At 36.8% G+C, this 16,277-nt stretch overlaps 1 protein-coding gene across 2 annotated transcripts in view; it reads right to left on the reverse strand.

Moving 5' to 3' along the window:
• The window catches only part of LRMDA (leucine rich melanocyte differentiation associated), a 609,951-nt gene that overhangs the window by 245,018 nt on the left and 348,656 nt on the right, over positions 1-16,277 (reverse strand). For both annotated transcript variants that reach the window (XM_088526444.1, XM_088526445.1), the window contains 2 exons: positions 15,843-15,977; positions 5,829-5,955 (listed from right to left, as the gene is read on the reverse strand). In XM_088526444.1, the coding sequence (XP_088382570.1) occupies positions 5,829-5,955; positions 15,843-15,977 (262 nt within the window). The remainder of the gene's footprint in view (positions 1-5,828; positions 5,956-15,842; positions 15,978-16,277) is intronic.

Consider the following 16,277-nt stretch of genomic DNA (forward strand, 5'->3'; position numbering starts at 1 on the left):
AAATATCACAATAAGAGCAATGAGCAGACACCCTATCCTCCCTACCCTAAAACTTCTCTCAGCACGAGTGTGTGCTATTCCTTCATGATGACTACAACTACAGCAGGTTCAGAACACACTCCTTTGCTATTTCAACAGCTGCTTATGTTTTCAGCTTAGTCCATGCTGTTTAAGTTCATTGGTTCTCCCATGCTTCGCTGACTTAAGGTTCTTCTTAATCATGTGTCGCATCAGACTTCAAAACACAAAATACCGCAATAGACTCAACTTTAGCTGTTTTTCAGCTTCCTGGGTCAAGCATCTCATGCGAGCTCCTTACTTTCCAAGTCTGTCATAATTGAGATTCCCATCCTCACCTTTACTATGAAAATCTCCTCCTCTTCTCTGGATGCTGCCGCCCATCCTATTCCCACTATTGCCTGCCTTTTGCAAAGCCTGCCTTGCTAGCTCTTTGTCTTCACAAAGCTGCCCCTACAGGCACTTGGAAGGCAGCTTTTTTTTTTCTACCCATCAGCTATAGAGGAGGATGCTCTATGTCCTGCTACTAATTCTACCTTTTCCAGAATCTAGAGCCTCTTCACAGCCACACCAAAATCATCATTAGGCTTCTTCACCAGGACAATATCCTATATAGCAAGTGCAACACTGGGCTGCCATTGATCATACTCAAAGACAGCGAGATTTATGGTCCAGTAACTTGAACTGCAGAATGCAATCTATGGTGGTTCTTTATGCACACCTTTAATTTGATCTATAATTGAAGGAAATGCAAAAAGAGCTATTGTGCTAAGTACTATTCAGTACTGCTAAGTACTGAATTATTTTATCCAGCGACTAAGTATGTAGGCAAGATAAAATCAACAGTAGTAGTTTGCCCTGTACTTTTATATACTGTACTTGGATTTTCACATGTCTATGTATCCTTCTCCATATAGTCTCAGGTATCTTCTATAGAAGTTTATTAGCCATTTGATGAACCTCCAACTTTCTGTTTATTAGTTGGTACATAAATTGTCAGTCACACTCTTAAGCTCTTTATAGCTTTTCTTGCACAGCTACAGTAATTAGATTTTGGATTTCCTAAAATTTCATATCATTAACTTATCCAACAAGCACCATTAGATACGACAGCAGATTCCATCTCTCAACACAGAATCAAGCCTCGTCTTTAATTCATGACTTTATTCTGTTTTAGTAAGTCAAACTTTGATGCAATGAGCCATAAGGAGAAGAGGCTCTCTTGCAGAGGTTTCTTATTAGCTAGCAATTCAATGATTGGATGGTTCTTTACATTTCTGAAGCCCTTTATATCTAACTTAAGTAGGTAATTATGTGATTCTGTGAAGTTCTCCATTCACATCCCAAGATCCTACACAATATCACTGATAAAAGACAGGAAAAAAAATATGCACAAGGTGGTTGCTTCCCAAAGCATTAAAAAGCCATCCCATTCTCTTAATTTGGGGAGGAAAAGAAAAAGTACAAGAGACATTAGTAAAAATGCCTTACCTGCATTTTTGGAAGCAGATAAAACATATGTTTTAAAAGCTTGGTACCTGTTAAATAGTTAAGGAAAAAAATGACTAAAATTGCCCTTTTTGCTTCATCTGATTTTAATGAAGTTAGAAAAAAGTATATACATCAACATTGGTCACTTTGATAAAAATAGTACTTCCTATAAGCCTGAAAATAAAAACACTGACAATGATCCAAAATCAACGCTGTAGATTTTAGCTTACCTTATTTCTTAAGCTTCATTGCTAAATATTCACTCTGCATTTCATAATAATCTCCCTCTACCTTCCAAGTCACAGTGCAAGCATGAATCATGTACCCTCATTACATGAAACTTAAACCTTGCTGCTTAAATGGCTCCCTCTCAGTTCCTTAGGAAAAGAAAGCTGTGTCAAGTTTTATAATTATAACTTGAGAAGAAATAATATATTCAAGGGGGGAAAAAACTCAAAACATCCATACTGCCATCTTTTGACAGTGGACAATATCCTCTTGGTATACAGCAGAATAACTCAACACAATATAAAGTCAGTTATTTGGAACTATACCCACGGATACAGGCTGGTCATTTGGTCCAGTAGGCTTAAGTTGCAAGATTGTTCCATACAGCCAAATCCCTGACAAAAATGTTAACCTTTAAATGCAGCATATTAAAATATTATTGGGGAAAGGGATTGAGAAACAATAATATATATATTTTATAAAAGTGAGTTCACTACCTGGTATTAAACAATTACATTTATATTTGAAGGGAGATAAGATGATGTGCCTCTACTCAGAGCAAGACATTTTAGATATATGAATATCTATTTATCCACATTTAATCATCTAGATTAAATGGACATTAATTTAGACTTAACATGAAATTATGATGTATTTTGATACTTCATTTCATTTTGTTTATTTATAATACACACAGCATAAAAAAATGGAGTCTTCAAATGCAGAATTTTCAAATGATATTCTGGTTTGCATCTTTAAGTTTTGAAGATGAAACATCTGGAAGCACAATTCATATACAAGCTATAAACCAAAAGAGAGGACAGTTTTAAATAATTATGTCAAAGAAATGACAACTGTAGTCTTTGCAGGAGCAGGGATGAATAATTACAAAGCTAGGACATAATTAAGCAATTTTGACTGTCGTATTCTTGAGCTGTCATTTTGATGTGAAGCGCTGTCATGCCCAGAAACACACTTCACACCGGACAGGCATCTCCCACTTTGATCTACACTTATGCCAGTGAAATGAGGTCATGGTTTGGTCACTAAACGAGGCTTCCTCATCTGGCTCAATGCCTCTTATCCAGCCAAGCTTACATGATTTTTATTAAAATCAGGCATGATACAATGTTCAATATTTTGACAAAAGAAAACACAAACATCACAGAATAATGAAGTTTCGCTCACTTACATAGAGAGATGGAACAGTGCATTGTAACATTAAACTGTTTTCTAATAAATGACTGCATCTTTCCGTAAGACAGTCATATCACAAACAGATGCATTTTAAACAAAGGATGAAATGAAGCACAGCAAAGAAAGTGCAGTGTTCTGTTAAAAAATATGAAAAAATAGAGAAAAATGAAAGTCTAAAAATTTATACAAAATAAAATATTTATGACTCAGTGATGACTGGTGATTGCTATATACTTTTGCATTTGAGTAAACACAAGCTAGTCAGATGGAAATTTCTTGCTTTTATTCTCATTTTGTGTATTTTTTCTTGGTGGGGTATTTTGCTCTTCCAAGTATTTTATGTCAAGACTAAAATGAAAACAACTCCCCACATCACAGCTTCTTTAGATCATCAATCTGCTTTTTATGCTGAATAAGCCATACCATCTCCTGCTTACCATAATGGAGGGAAAAAAAACAACAACTTAGATTTAGAATTTTTTTTTTTCCCCTGAAAAAGTAAGCCCAATACTTTACTGTAGATTTTACCCCTGGCAGAACAATATTTCCATGTGACATCCACAAATATGACACTTAAGCACAAAAACTCTGTTCCTGGCAAGCTTATTCTTATATAGTGGGCTCTACACCATAGGAGAAGGTAGAAAAAGTATTCGTCGGAAGCTCATAATCAACAGGCTCTTATATCACTAGGCCAACTTCCTAACAACTTTTTCTGATGCCTAATGCAAGGTGCACTGCCGTCTTCCTCATATTTGCAACTCAGATGTATCTTCTGCTAGCTACTTCCAAAAAGCTTAGAAAAATATTAATATATTTAATAACACTACCTGTTTGTTGCCCATTAAATTAGGCTGGTCGACCTGGTCAAAAAGCTTAATAATTATTGGGAACAGGAACAGATACACAGAGAGCACAAGATTCATTTCCTAAGGAAACTGAAGGCTGAAGAATAAAAACAATTATATATTCAGGACGTAATATATGAAGGAATTTGAAAGCACAGTTACTGTGTACATTATCTTTGTGATATATAGAGGAATGCTGCCTGAGATAGTCTTTCACTATGGCTATATGTAGAAATATATATATATATGCATCTCTAGCATACATGCACAGAGGGCATTCTATGAGTGTTCTCACATATAAAGAGAGTTTGTGTGCATATATAATATGAGGATGAACATCCCAGAAAATGAGCACAAATTCAAAACAATCCAAAGAGGTTTGCAAGATCTGTGCTGAACCCATTTAAATATTTATTTTGAAGTAGTCATTTTTGTAATATGTATATAATATTATATGATGATGATAATTTTGTAACATCTTAAGAGACATTAATTCATGCCATGAAAAAGCATTTTCCTATGCTATGTACCATCAACAATTTGTACCAAACCATTTACAAAGAAAAAAAAACAGACTGGCAATAACAGCAGCAAATTTGAGCCTTTTGCAAATTTGCTGAAATAAATGTACACTTTATCATAAGACTTACTGGGTAAATAATTCAAAACTACACAAAAGATTAAATTACAGATATAAAAGACAGATGCTATCCCTACCTCTGTGAAGCAATTTACCCTTAACTATTGACTTAAAAAGAGGTTCCATGCAATGCAGCAGGTTCAAGTTCACGAAACAGTCACCTTTTTTCTCTTATACTATTAAGTTGGTCAAACTAAACAGCAGACTCATAAATAAACATTTATTTGTCAATAAAATTAAAATAACATTCCACCAGATCTAAAAGATGGATAAAATAATTATAAAAGCAGACAATATGCATGCACCATACCTAGCAATTTTTTACTGTATAATTTGGCCAGGCTGAGTAAGGTTTAGAAGGTTTGCTGTGAAGACAACAACTTCAATAGCTTAAAAATAAATGATTTTGTTTATTACATATATAAAAGCTGAAACAGCTAAAGGAAGTGGTAAACAATATATTGAACCTATGCTTATATCAAAACCGCTAACATTTTAATAGTTATAAATGAATCAGTCTGAATTAATTTGCTATGCACTGCAATTGTACTTGTGGTAATGCATTTATCTAGCAACACCGTTATGCTACCCAACAGTGCATTTCCATACATTATTATTCAGCATTATCAGAAATCTGCACTAAATTATTGATGGTATATTTCAGAGAACGAAACAGCAAACAGAAGGCAAGTAGGCTGAAAACTTGAGTTTTGAGAGATCTCTATCTGTAGCATTAAAACACCTTGTGAAGGTCAGAGTGCTGTTTTCTTGTCTTGATCACCAATGGAAAAAGGAGGTAAACTGGAGAAATCACATTCTCGTTCTCTTTGCATTAGCAGCACGCAGTACAAGCCAAAGCTGACGCGAGTGGTACCCAAAGCTAGGATTACAGAAGCTGTCTAATGTTGTCAATGTTTATTAGCTTATAACACCTTATTAAATAACATCATGCAAAATTACAATCAGCCGATCCACTGAAAGGCAATGACCACCATAGGTGCGAGTTCTGCGCTACGCATTTATGTATAACATACATAGGAGAAGACAACGCGTCATAAAAATTGCATTCTTCCAGAACAGCATATCACATAGTTGTTATATATCTTTAGACTGGGCAAAAATACTCTTCTGAGTTCAGTGACACCTACTAGTTACTTAATTAGACAGAACAGAGAAAACAGAAATTTGGTAACATAACCACAGTCCAGATGTAACAATAAAGTATGATACGAAACTGCACAAAACTTAACAAGGATTTTGTCCCTCACCCAAGTATAGTTACCAATCTCACAGTCTGAAAAGTCTTTGTCTATTGAGTCAGCAGAAGATGCAGTCAAGCTGTCACAGTTAATTAAAAATGGTATTAATCAATCACATATTGTTACCGTTTTCATTCAGTCTCTTACCTTAGCATCCTTGGGTTTAACCACTTTCATGAAGGCACCTCTTACCAAGGCTTCCTCTCTCTCCCTCTTGGTTACTTTTCGAGTATCAAGAAATTTCAGGTTTCTCAATTTGTGCAGGACAAAGTATCTGAAAGACGGCAAAACACACAAAATTAAACTCCAGTAATAAACAAAAATATCATCATATGTCAAAATGACTAAAAACCAGCAGCAGTAAAAGTGGCCTTTGTTTCCTCTACCTGTTCACCCCATCTATGGAATCTAGCTTACAATAATAAATTACTGTACTTTACTGCCTCAAATGAAAGTACTCAAAAGTTCCCCATAACAATGGAGCAAACATATTAAGAAAAGATCACTATAGATACATATGTCCAATATGGACATTACTACAATACATGACATATCTAGAAATATAGTAAAATGGAAAATGTTTTCTAAGAAGACAGATTGAAATCTCCAGTGCCTCAGGGTTGTTTTCACCTGAAACATGGGACTTAGAATTACTTAGAAATTCCTTTAACCCAACCAGCACTTCATAATATTAATTTGCCAACACATCTTCAGGATTTTACTATATTTTCCTAAAAACACAATCAGCAATCAATTAGAGACACCATATGAATCAGGGAGTGCAATTTGTTTTGCATCATACATACTAAAACATACTAAAACTCTCCCTTATCTTGAAAGAATGGTATGGCAGCATTCAAAACTGTTGGCATTCAAAACAAGACTCTCTCAAGAGATGGCAAGAAAAGTTACTCCTAGGGTCTGCTCTCAAGGACTACCTTTTGACACAGGCACCATTCTGAAGGACAATTCTAACTTGGTCCTACCCAAGTGACAAGGCTCCCCTAAAGCATAAGGATCGCAGCGCAAGACAGAAGGAAGAAGTCTGCAGGTAGAGACCACCTTTTCTCAAATAGTCAAAGTTCTCATTAGGATTCATCAGTACAGTATGGTCTAGCATAGTCTGCTATGCTATTTTCTCAAAATAAAATAGTTTTCTTGCCTTTTTTTTCCCCCTCAAAGAATATCATTGGCTCCTTGCATACAGAGGGAGAGAACATGGCAGAGAAGGAAGAAAATAAAGCACGCAACCATGGCAAATCAAAATATCCAGCCACCTCAAGTACATGTTATTTACGTTCAGTCAACCAAATGTGAAGCAGACATTACAGAGTGAGGAAGTGCCAGACTCGTCGCAGCAGGGGGTAGGAAGGTGATTGATAATATTTCCCATGCCTAGCTGCTTCTCATAAACCTCTAGTCAGTCACAGAAACACTCCTAACCATATCAGCCCCTTCTGACACTGGGAAAAATAAAACAAAACAGTGGAAAACTCTGCATAACATACCTTAGGATATTTCAAAATGGAGCACCCTAAGAAACTGTGGTTTAAAAACTAAGAATTACCTTTTACGCTGTTCTCGAGACCAGATGGCCATTTGATAATGATTTCAAGTCTTCCTTTCTACAACCAAGCAAAATGTAATGCTGCAAAGAAACCTTTCAGAAAGGCACTCTTCACTGAGGCATCAGCCTCACAAATGGGTAACCCACCCTGAAGCTGTAGACAACTTAATACAAATCACCAAACTATCAGTGATACAACAGCCTTTCAATAATAATAATAATAATAATGAGTCACTTTACAAACAAAACATGTCCTAAGACCATTTGTTCAGGAATAGCTCCAGCCCCATGAGACTGCCACCCTCCTCCCGGCTTTCCTTGCTGCCCTTGCGGGACGCTCTGCCATTCTGCTGGCCCTACTCTTTCGGGGGAGAAAACATATCCATCCTCTACGTTACTGGCAGAAGAGCTCCGATGACAACAGATTCTTTCAAATGAAGACATGTGCAGAAGGAAACAATATGTCAAGAGCGAAGAAGAGTGAGGCTCAAAAGGAATAAAAACACCCGCTAAGTGTAGGGTGAGAAAAGATGAATATTCAGGTGAAGAAAACATCGGTATTAGAAAATCAGCAAATGCTTAATGATGGAATGAAATATGCCATCGGAAAGCAGGCTGCAACAGAAATGACAACAGACTAAGACAGCACTGTCATCTTTGCTGACTTTGGATCACAGCCCTAATGTCAGTCTCTCAATCATTACAAAAGAGCTGAAAATTATAATAGTGTTTCTACAAATGTATTTTTGTATTTTAAGTCATCCTGACCACACTTCACATTAACCAAAATTACCACTAGTGGCGTCTAAATTCAAAAATAAAAATACAGATCCCCAGCCACATAAACTGAAGAGCAAACAACATCACAAGCCAGAGTTGCAGGGTTGATATTGTTTTGTTTTTAATCATGCTTCTCAGAAGGACACATACTGAAAAATAAACGCTATTAAAGTTATCCCAGCCCTAGAACAAGTTATTTCAACAACTGGGGCCAAAACAGGCTCCTTTTGCTAAAGAAGGGACAAAATTAATTTCCATTGTATTCATAGTACACCATTTTTTTCTTCCCAATATCTGAAAACAAGCATCAGACTTCCTGGACATATTTTAACTAGAAATATGAAGATGCAGCTCCAATCTAAATGTAACACCACTTTGCCATAAAAATACAGGAAAGGATTACCAGAGCTCTGGAATGAGCACTTTACAATATCAATTCAACCCTTGTAAATTTAATCCAGGGTTATTTGTTGCACAAAATCTCTTTACTGTGATGTACGACTTAGTTACTAAGGTTATCACAGCAGTATCCTAAAGTTGCATAGTACATAAAACATCTCAGTTAACAATGCGGGGAGGTTAACTCCCCCAGATAACCTGCTATCAGAGGGTTAGGCCAGATGACATGCCTCTGTCAGCTTTCAGGAGCTATTGATGGTTCAATCAGTTTGTTTTGAAGGTAAAGTACAACAAAAGGGCACTAAACTTATTCAAACTGTCAACAGGGACTATCTAGAATGTTGCTTGCAGGTAAGTAATTTTGGGTGTTTTAAGACTATTATCAAACACCAATGGCTGCAGAAAAGGACAGCTACTAATAACACAGAATGCAGCCATCATAAAATACTTTATGGCAGGCACTGAGATCTATAAACTGAAGGACACATTGCACCTGTTTTGGACAAACAAATTAGCTGCTTAAGCAAATGCCGTTTAATGAGAAGATCTAAATTTTATATTCGAGGTTTAGAATGGTTTATTTTTGCTTAGAGTTCCTCCCCACCCCATTTATTTATTTTTTTAATCATTCTGAACCTTAGCACTGCTCCAGGTGCTCTGAGATTGCTGTTACAGGACTGTTAAATCCTGCAGCGGTGTGAAGGAAGACTATTATCTGTAGTGATGAGGGAAAAGATGAGCTCTGGCAAGAGAAAAAAAGCAGGAGCACCAAGAAGGTGCTTAGAAACCCATTTATCACTGCCTATAAACTGATCTGCTAATCCATGATGGGCTAGGGAAATGAATTATATAAAAAAATCTTGCATCTTCTTTTGTCCAGAATCACCTTTCTCCCTCCTCCCCCTGCCACCCTGTACCAAGAGTCCTGGGATATCCATCACATACAAGCATGAATGTGAATCATTTACAGCAACATACAGAGACAGGAAAAGACCAATGGATATCACTTTTCATGTTATTTCAGCTTTGAGTAAGTGAAAATGACAATAAAGATTAACAATTCATTTACCAATTTTGTAAGCGTTGCATGTGATTAGCATTGTTTTAATGATTTTTACACAGACCTGTCAAGATATTGGGAAAGGGGGAGAGGCTGGGCGAAAATGTGCGGAGGAAGGCAGTGAGTGAGTGGGGATTTGCCTGCTATGGACATGGCCAAGTCATCCTTTGAACAAACATGCTGGAATTCAGAAAGGGCAGCTGCTCGATATTGAACAACACACAATTTCAGCTTTTATAATGTAATTCCAGCTTCTGACTTTCTCTACAGCCTTAAATGAGTCTCAGACTTTTAGCCTTAACTCTGCCTTACAAATCAGGAGCCTAAAACTTATCAGTGGGTTACCTTGCAGATACACCCTGTGGATGTTTGTAGTTTTTCAGTGTAACAGTCATTACTTTAAATACAGTGCTTAGGTGTTCCCTCAAAAAAAAACACACCACAGTGATGATTCACACTGCCCCAGGAGAGAGTCTCAGACGCCAAGCAAAAGAACTCAATCTTCATGGCTAAGAGTTCCTTAAAGAATCACTTGCCAGGAAGAACGAAAATCCATTTTAAACATACACAAGAAATTCGTCAGTCCTGATCCAAAACATACAGGAGTAAATGACTTCTATGCCAACCACTTTGTTCTGCTAAAAAGCTTCTATATTTTAGTAGCCATTCAGGTATATAAATTTCTGTTACGTTTTAATCAGTTTCTGTAGACTACTCATTAATATTAACTAAGATTTCCAGGAAATATCTGTTCTCGAGCTGCAAAGACCATAACAAGAAAAACTGCATAATGCCACAGCATCCACAGGCCTTAGATTCATTTATTACCTCCCTTGGAAAAGCAGACAAGTTTCAGAATACGGTTGGCCCCATGATATGGAGAGATAATGGCATCACCCTTGAGCCACACAATAAGAAAACCTTAAAAGTGGCAATAAATTACTTTGGGAAGAGTGTTTTATTTTCTCCTACTATGATGGGAAAAGTACAGCAAATCTGGATATGTTAGAGTTTCAGAGAAAATAAACTCTTCCACTGAACCTGTAGTGAAAGACTGAGGCAAGAGCTAGATTGCATGGAGTCCTTTATTTTGTCCTCCTATTTTTATTGTTAAAAATTTCAATATAAAACTGTAAAATATCCTTTAAGTTTAAAACAAAAATCAATTAGGATTTGAAAAACAGAGAAATGTGCACCCAGAAGAATGCAGAAATATCTACATCTCCCCATCTCATGAGAACAGCACTTTTTTTTTTCTTTTTTTTCCAGAAAGCATTTACACCTTCGTTTCCTTTCTGCAACATTTCAATGCATCTATCACTCGACTTCCTCCTCAGACCCAGACATAAAATAACATACCTATTACAAACTTTGGAGGTCTGATTATACTCTCCATCTGCATTATTGAAAGCTCGTAGCAATAAACTGAAGTTGGCAAAGTCACCTCAGCACAGAAAGGGCAGAGGTGACAGCACAGGCCAGAAGGAACAAGCAAACAACTTTATGACACTGAAGGGGATTCTCTGCTGTAGCTGCTGCTGCTGCACCACAAAAGAAAGTTTAAACATCCCCCTCTTCCCCCGACCCCAGCAAACAACAGAGAGCAGGTGACAGAACTTCCATCCGTCTGCAAGCGACCAGCCCAAACACAGGGATAAGGATAAGGAGGCCAGGACTGCAGTTATGTTTTGACTCTCTGTGTAGGTCTGAACAAATCGGGGTACTTAGGCCTTCAGTTTATCTAGCTGAAAAGATATTATAATAGTCCTCGCCTATAAGTCCTTACAATGGCTCATCTCAGGTGGAAGTTGCAGGGCTGTGTTATGCTTATTGAATAGTTCTGTGCCTCCGGATACTTCAGAAATGAAAAGGCCTCATGTAAACAGCAAGATTATAGATTGTACAGTCACAAGGGAATATCCCATCATCTTACATGGTGCAGAAAACATATCACAAAAGCACCACAAACTCTAATCCCGCTTACTAAAAGGGAGCCTCAGCACTAATTTCAGTGATTTCAACTGAATCGTGTTAATACGATTTTATTTTGGTTAATTAACAAAGTCTTATAGCCTTCTACTGCTTTTTGAGTATGCATTTATGTATTTATTTTACCACCTAAATTCAAGAGCAGGACTATTTAAAATAGAGTAAGTTTTGTATCTTATTTAAAAAATAAAAAATAAAAAAAAAGAAAGAAAAAGGAAAAAAGAAAACACACGGTGAAGCTGAAAACACTGTAAGAGGCCACCAAACTGCACAGAATTAGATCTGAGGGATGGCAATAGCTTATTTTGCTTGAAAAGTTATTCTATAGGAAATGCCTGCACTTCTTTTCTTACTGTCATATCCTAAGAGGACTTCACGAGGTTATCACCGCTTGCTCCCCTGCCAAAGATAGCATATCTAGCAAGTGTACTTTTAAGCTAATTTAAAATAAACTCTGGCATTTGTTTCCACTTGCCCTTGTTTCCATGTCAACAGCACTTAATGAATGCACCATTCCAGGAAATGTCAATACGGAGCAGGGAAGGCGGCGCAGGCCCGGAAAGCCTCCACACGGCGCCCGCAGAGCCAGATCCTGCAAGGAGGGCAGGTGAGGTCACCTGCGGCCCCGGCCAACGCTCCCCGCACACCCTGACCCAGGTGATTCTGCACTGCTCGGCAGGGGCGCGTTTGAAGTTTTCCCTGCGCACAACACACGGAGCAAACACGGGGACACGGGAAGCAACTGGCAATTCCTGTGTTGACTCCTGCTACTTTGATCTCCAGGTCACGACCTTTGCTTTCCCTCCCGCAATCTTCAAAGCGGAGATTGGAGAATCGGTTATTTTAAAACACACGCGGCTTTGCGAGCTGTTTTGTGGCGTGTTCGCTGCTTCCTGCCCAAGCCAACGGGCTTTTAAATCTTCCCTATCACCATTATGTTTTGGATCTGCTGCTCTGAATTCCAAGGAGAAGGAGCAGTCCCTGCAACTTTCCCTCAAACCCTCATGCCCAAACCCTCTCCCAATACCCCCTCCCAAAGATTCTTTAAAATTAAACTTAGAAAAATATAAAGCAACTTGCAGCACAATATTTTTCACAGATAGACACCACATAACAATGAAAAAAATACACTTTTAAAATCAACCAAATTGATTATAGGAACGTCACAGAACAGAACTTTTCATTTTTTTCCTGTCCATGTAGAAACATCAAAAATAAACATAGAAAGGTTTCCACCAATTAATTCTCCTATACAGTTGAAAGGCAAGGAAGAACGGTAGACAAGGGGAAAAAAATATACAGTTTCATTTTGATTTTCTTTCAATCTAAAAAACAACTCATTCGAATATAACTATATTTATGAAAAAACTACTTTGAGAAAAGTCTCAACAATGTTTTTAGATCTAATACTTTTCTAATGAAAACCTGCTGAAAAGCATTAGCATTAAATTTCTAGCAGAAAAGGTCCAGCAATGATCCATACGATCCAGATCAGAACACCTTGACACAAGCATAATCTTGCACATTATCCATGTAGTTATGGTAAAATCTAATTATTTTTCAAAGATTTAATATTCCATTTTATCTCTGTTATTAATAACATAGCAGATCACTAAAGCCAAAGCTTCTAAAAATTTGATTTTCCACAACTTTTTGAGGACAAGAATTGGGGCTTTATGTATTTTTTCAGCTTTTTGGAATGAGAAGATTAAGTAGAGCTTTGATTTCTAGCACCTTCTTTTTTTCCTTTTTTTTTTTTTTTTTTGGGGTTGGGGAATTAAATAGCCTGAACTCTAATTGAACTCAATCGAAATGAAATTAAAACTCAAAGAAAAATTAAGTTGTGGTTTAAATGGTCACTAAAAAACTTTACAAATGAAGTTCCTGTTCAGAACAAAACAAAAACAAATGAAGTTTTTTTGGTACAGCAAAATATTTAAATTAGCCAGGTTCACTGAAACACACTGTTCTGACTTTTTCATGTGGCAAATTTCTTTTAAATAAAAAATACGTATTAAAAAGTTATTTCAACCCTCAAAATATTAAGAAAATGCTGAAACTGGACATTTCAAAGGTTTGCTTTTGAGGTTTGAAATAATATATTTGATAAATCAAATGCTTTCACACAGGAGGATCTTGCTGCTACCAACCAAACTAGAAAAATTCACACGTCCAAAATATTCTAAAACATACTACTCTAACTACCTAAATACTCAACACTGTCCCATAAGTCCCACCTTTACTCATACAGGTAAATATGTCCAGCTAAAGATAAGTCCCTATACCTTTGGGTTTTGAATATAATGCCTAGCAAATAGAATCTTACACAACGCAACAAATAATTGTGGAAAATGATGAGGAAGCTCTCATTTCAGCAGCAAAATCATAAATCATTCAACTAATCAGAAGTCCGTCCTTTCTTAAAAGAGCTTTAATTGACCTAGTTTATACAGAAAAAATACTCAAGTTTTTGAAAGAAAATGGAAAAGGAAAAAATGTTACTGTTTCCCGCAGATGCATAAATACAATCACTTCACACTTTTGACACAGTGGTTTGCCACAATGTGACCTAAAACTACCTTGACCTCCCTGAAATCAACATTTTGCATTGAAATGAAACAACAGACATGCTTGTTTTGATGTATGGCTGTGTGACATATTATAAATATTACATCACATAACCACAGAGGATGTCAATCAATATTTTTTTTTTCAGACAGCACTAAATGAACCATGAGTTCTTGCCTCTGAATGGTTCCTTTAAGGTACCACTTTTGCTTAAATGATTAATAAGAGACATATTGTCAGAAAACATACTTAAAGTGAAAAACAGTAAATTGTAGAAATATCATTCATTTTTTAAGCAATTCCCTAGTGCAAATGCCACATAAATTTATATAGAGACAGCACTATTACACTCCTATAAGCTGGATGGTAAGCATACCTTCCTCTTAAGGGTGAAAACAATGAGAAAGTATTTTATTAAATCTAGGCAATCTTAGTAAATAACAAAATGGCACGAAAATGCTGAATGCAAAAGTTGGATTGTTAGAAGGTTCAAATATTGAGGCTAATGATAATCTAGCACTTCTTCTCACAAATCCAGACTAGTGAACACAGAATATTCACACCCAAGACAGCTGCGTTGCTGCCAACTCTATGAGCACAATTTCAACCCGCGGCATTTAGCAAAACTCAACTGCAGTGCCCAATTCACGCTACTTTCCAATAAAGCTGCCTTCAGGCTCCTCTACTTTCTACTATGTTTTAAACCAACTCCTACAAAAGACTTTGGATTATTTGAAGAGGTAAACAGATTTTTATAATGTAACTCTAAATTTCACGGATGACCTGCTAATAAGAAGGAAGTTCTGTCTCTGCAAGGTTGGCAGCAAACAGACCAGTGCTGCTTGGCTCTTACTTGCCTCACACAGAGCTATTTTCAGCCAGTGTGGAAAATGCCAGAGAATGAGGACTGAACCCTCGTATCAGACGTGACTGAGAAAAAGGAGCTGTGATGACATCGCATAGAATTTTGCTATAATTAATGTCTCACTTGCCTAAAGGCTGCAGCTACAAAAAAGTGACCTCAGCAAACATTCCATAAGTCTTGGATCTATCCTCAGTGATCATCGGCCAAAGCTATTTTTATCCTCCACTTCACCTTCCTCCTACTCCTGCCAAAAAACACTCTTCTAGGCATGCAACTAACTCTCATAAACACTTCCATTGAGCAGGTAATATTTTATCAGACTTATGTATTAATTTCCAGATGATCTTTTGTCTTATTTAGCTCATTAAAGTTACGTTGTAGAAGTATACATAGATGATCATATATGATATGTAAATATAAATTACTTATATTGCTTGCTTAATTTGGTTCTAAACACTAACTACTTTCAGTAAAAAAGCACATTATATGAAGATGTGCTTTCTTCTGTGTTCCTTAATAGTGCCTTGATAATTCAGTAAGAGAAACACATTGCAAAAACTGTTAGCATTAACTGGCTATCTTAGTGCAATGATTTTTTATTGACTATCACCCTTCTTGTAAGTGTTGCCTTACCCTGGCCTTAAAGAAAGAAAGGTCATAGGTGCACACGTGTGAGCAAACACATTCAGGAAAGCACAAGCACACCTGATGAACTCAGATTCACATTGTACATTACTGAAATAATTCTTGAAAAAGGGTTCCCAAGAGTGAGCTCAGTGAAATGTGGTTATTCAAATTCCTAGGTGTTCACGGAGCACAGTGATTTCAGAACAGAGTAGAAAAATGTTTTGAGACTGAGCTTGGTTTAGTTGAGCATTTTTTCCAACATTAAGAATTACCTTCCTTCTTGTATTTACCAGTGAAGATACTAACCTGTACCTCTGGTAGTCATCTTCATCCTTGTCTTTGCTGACCAATTCATTCGGGCAGGCCACGTTTCCAAGCAAGCTGAGATACTGCAGCGAAGGCACAACCTCAGCCAAATGATCCAAAAGGCTTTCTAATTCTGTTATGTGTCAAAGGTTGTGGGTTAAGGATTCAATGACATTAATGAAAAAAGCATTTAGAGTTGCATCACTGCTGATTTAAACATACATTTCAATAACTGACAATCAAATTTAGTATGGCACTCAGGAAAATGTCACATTAATTGTTCCAAGGGCAAACAGGGATAAACTTCAGTCAGTTTTTTGGCATGGAATGAAAGAATTTAGCTGTTTTGTCATTCTTTTCTCCTCCTTTCTTTCCTAGGTGGTTCACTACAAAACATTAAAACTTTGACAAAATGATGGATGCTGTGTGGTAAAA

This window comes from Tinamus guttatus, unplaced genomic scaffold, assembly GCF_059628265.1.
Source record: "Tinamus guttatus ecotype Peru unplaced genomic scaffold, ASM5962826v1 Tinamus_guttatus_pri_ptg000246l, whole genome shotgun sequence".
In the NCBI taxonomy this organism is placed as follows: domain Eukaryota; kingdom Metazoa; phylum Chordata; class Aves; order Tinamiformes; family Tinamidae; genus Tinamus; species Tinamus guttatus.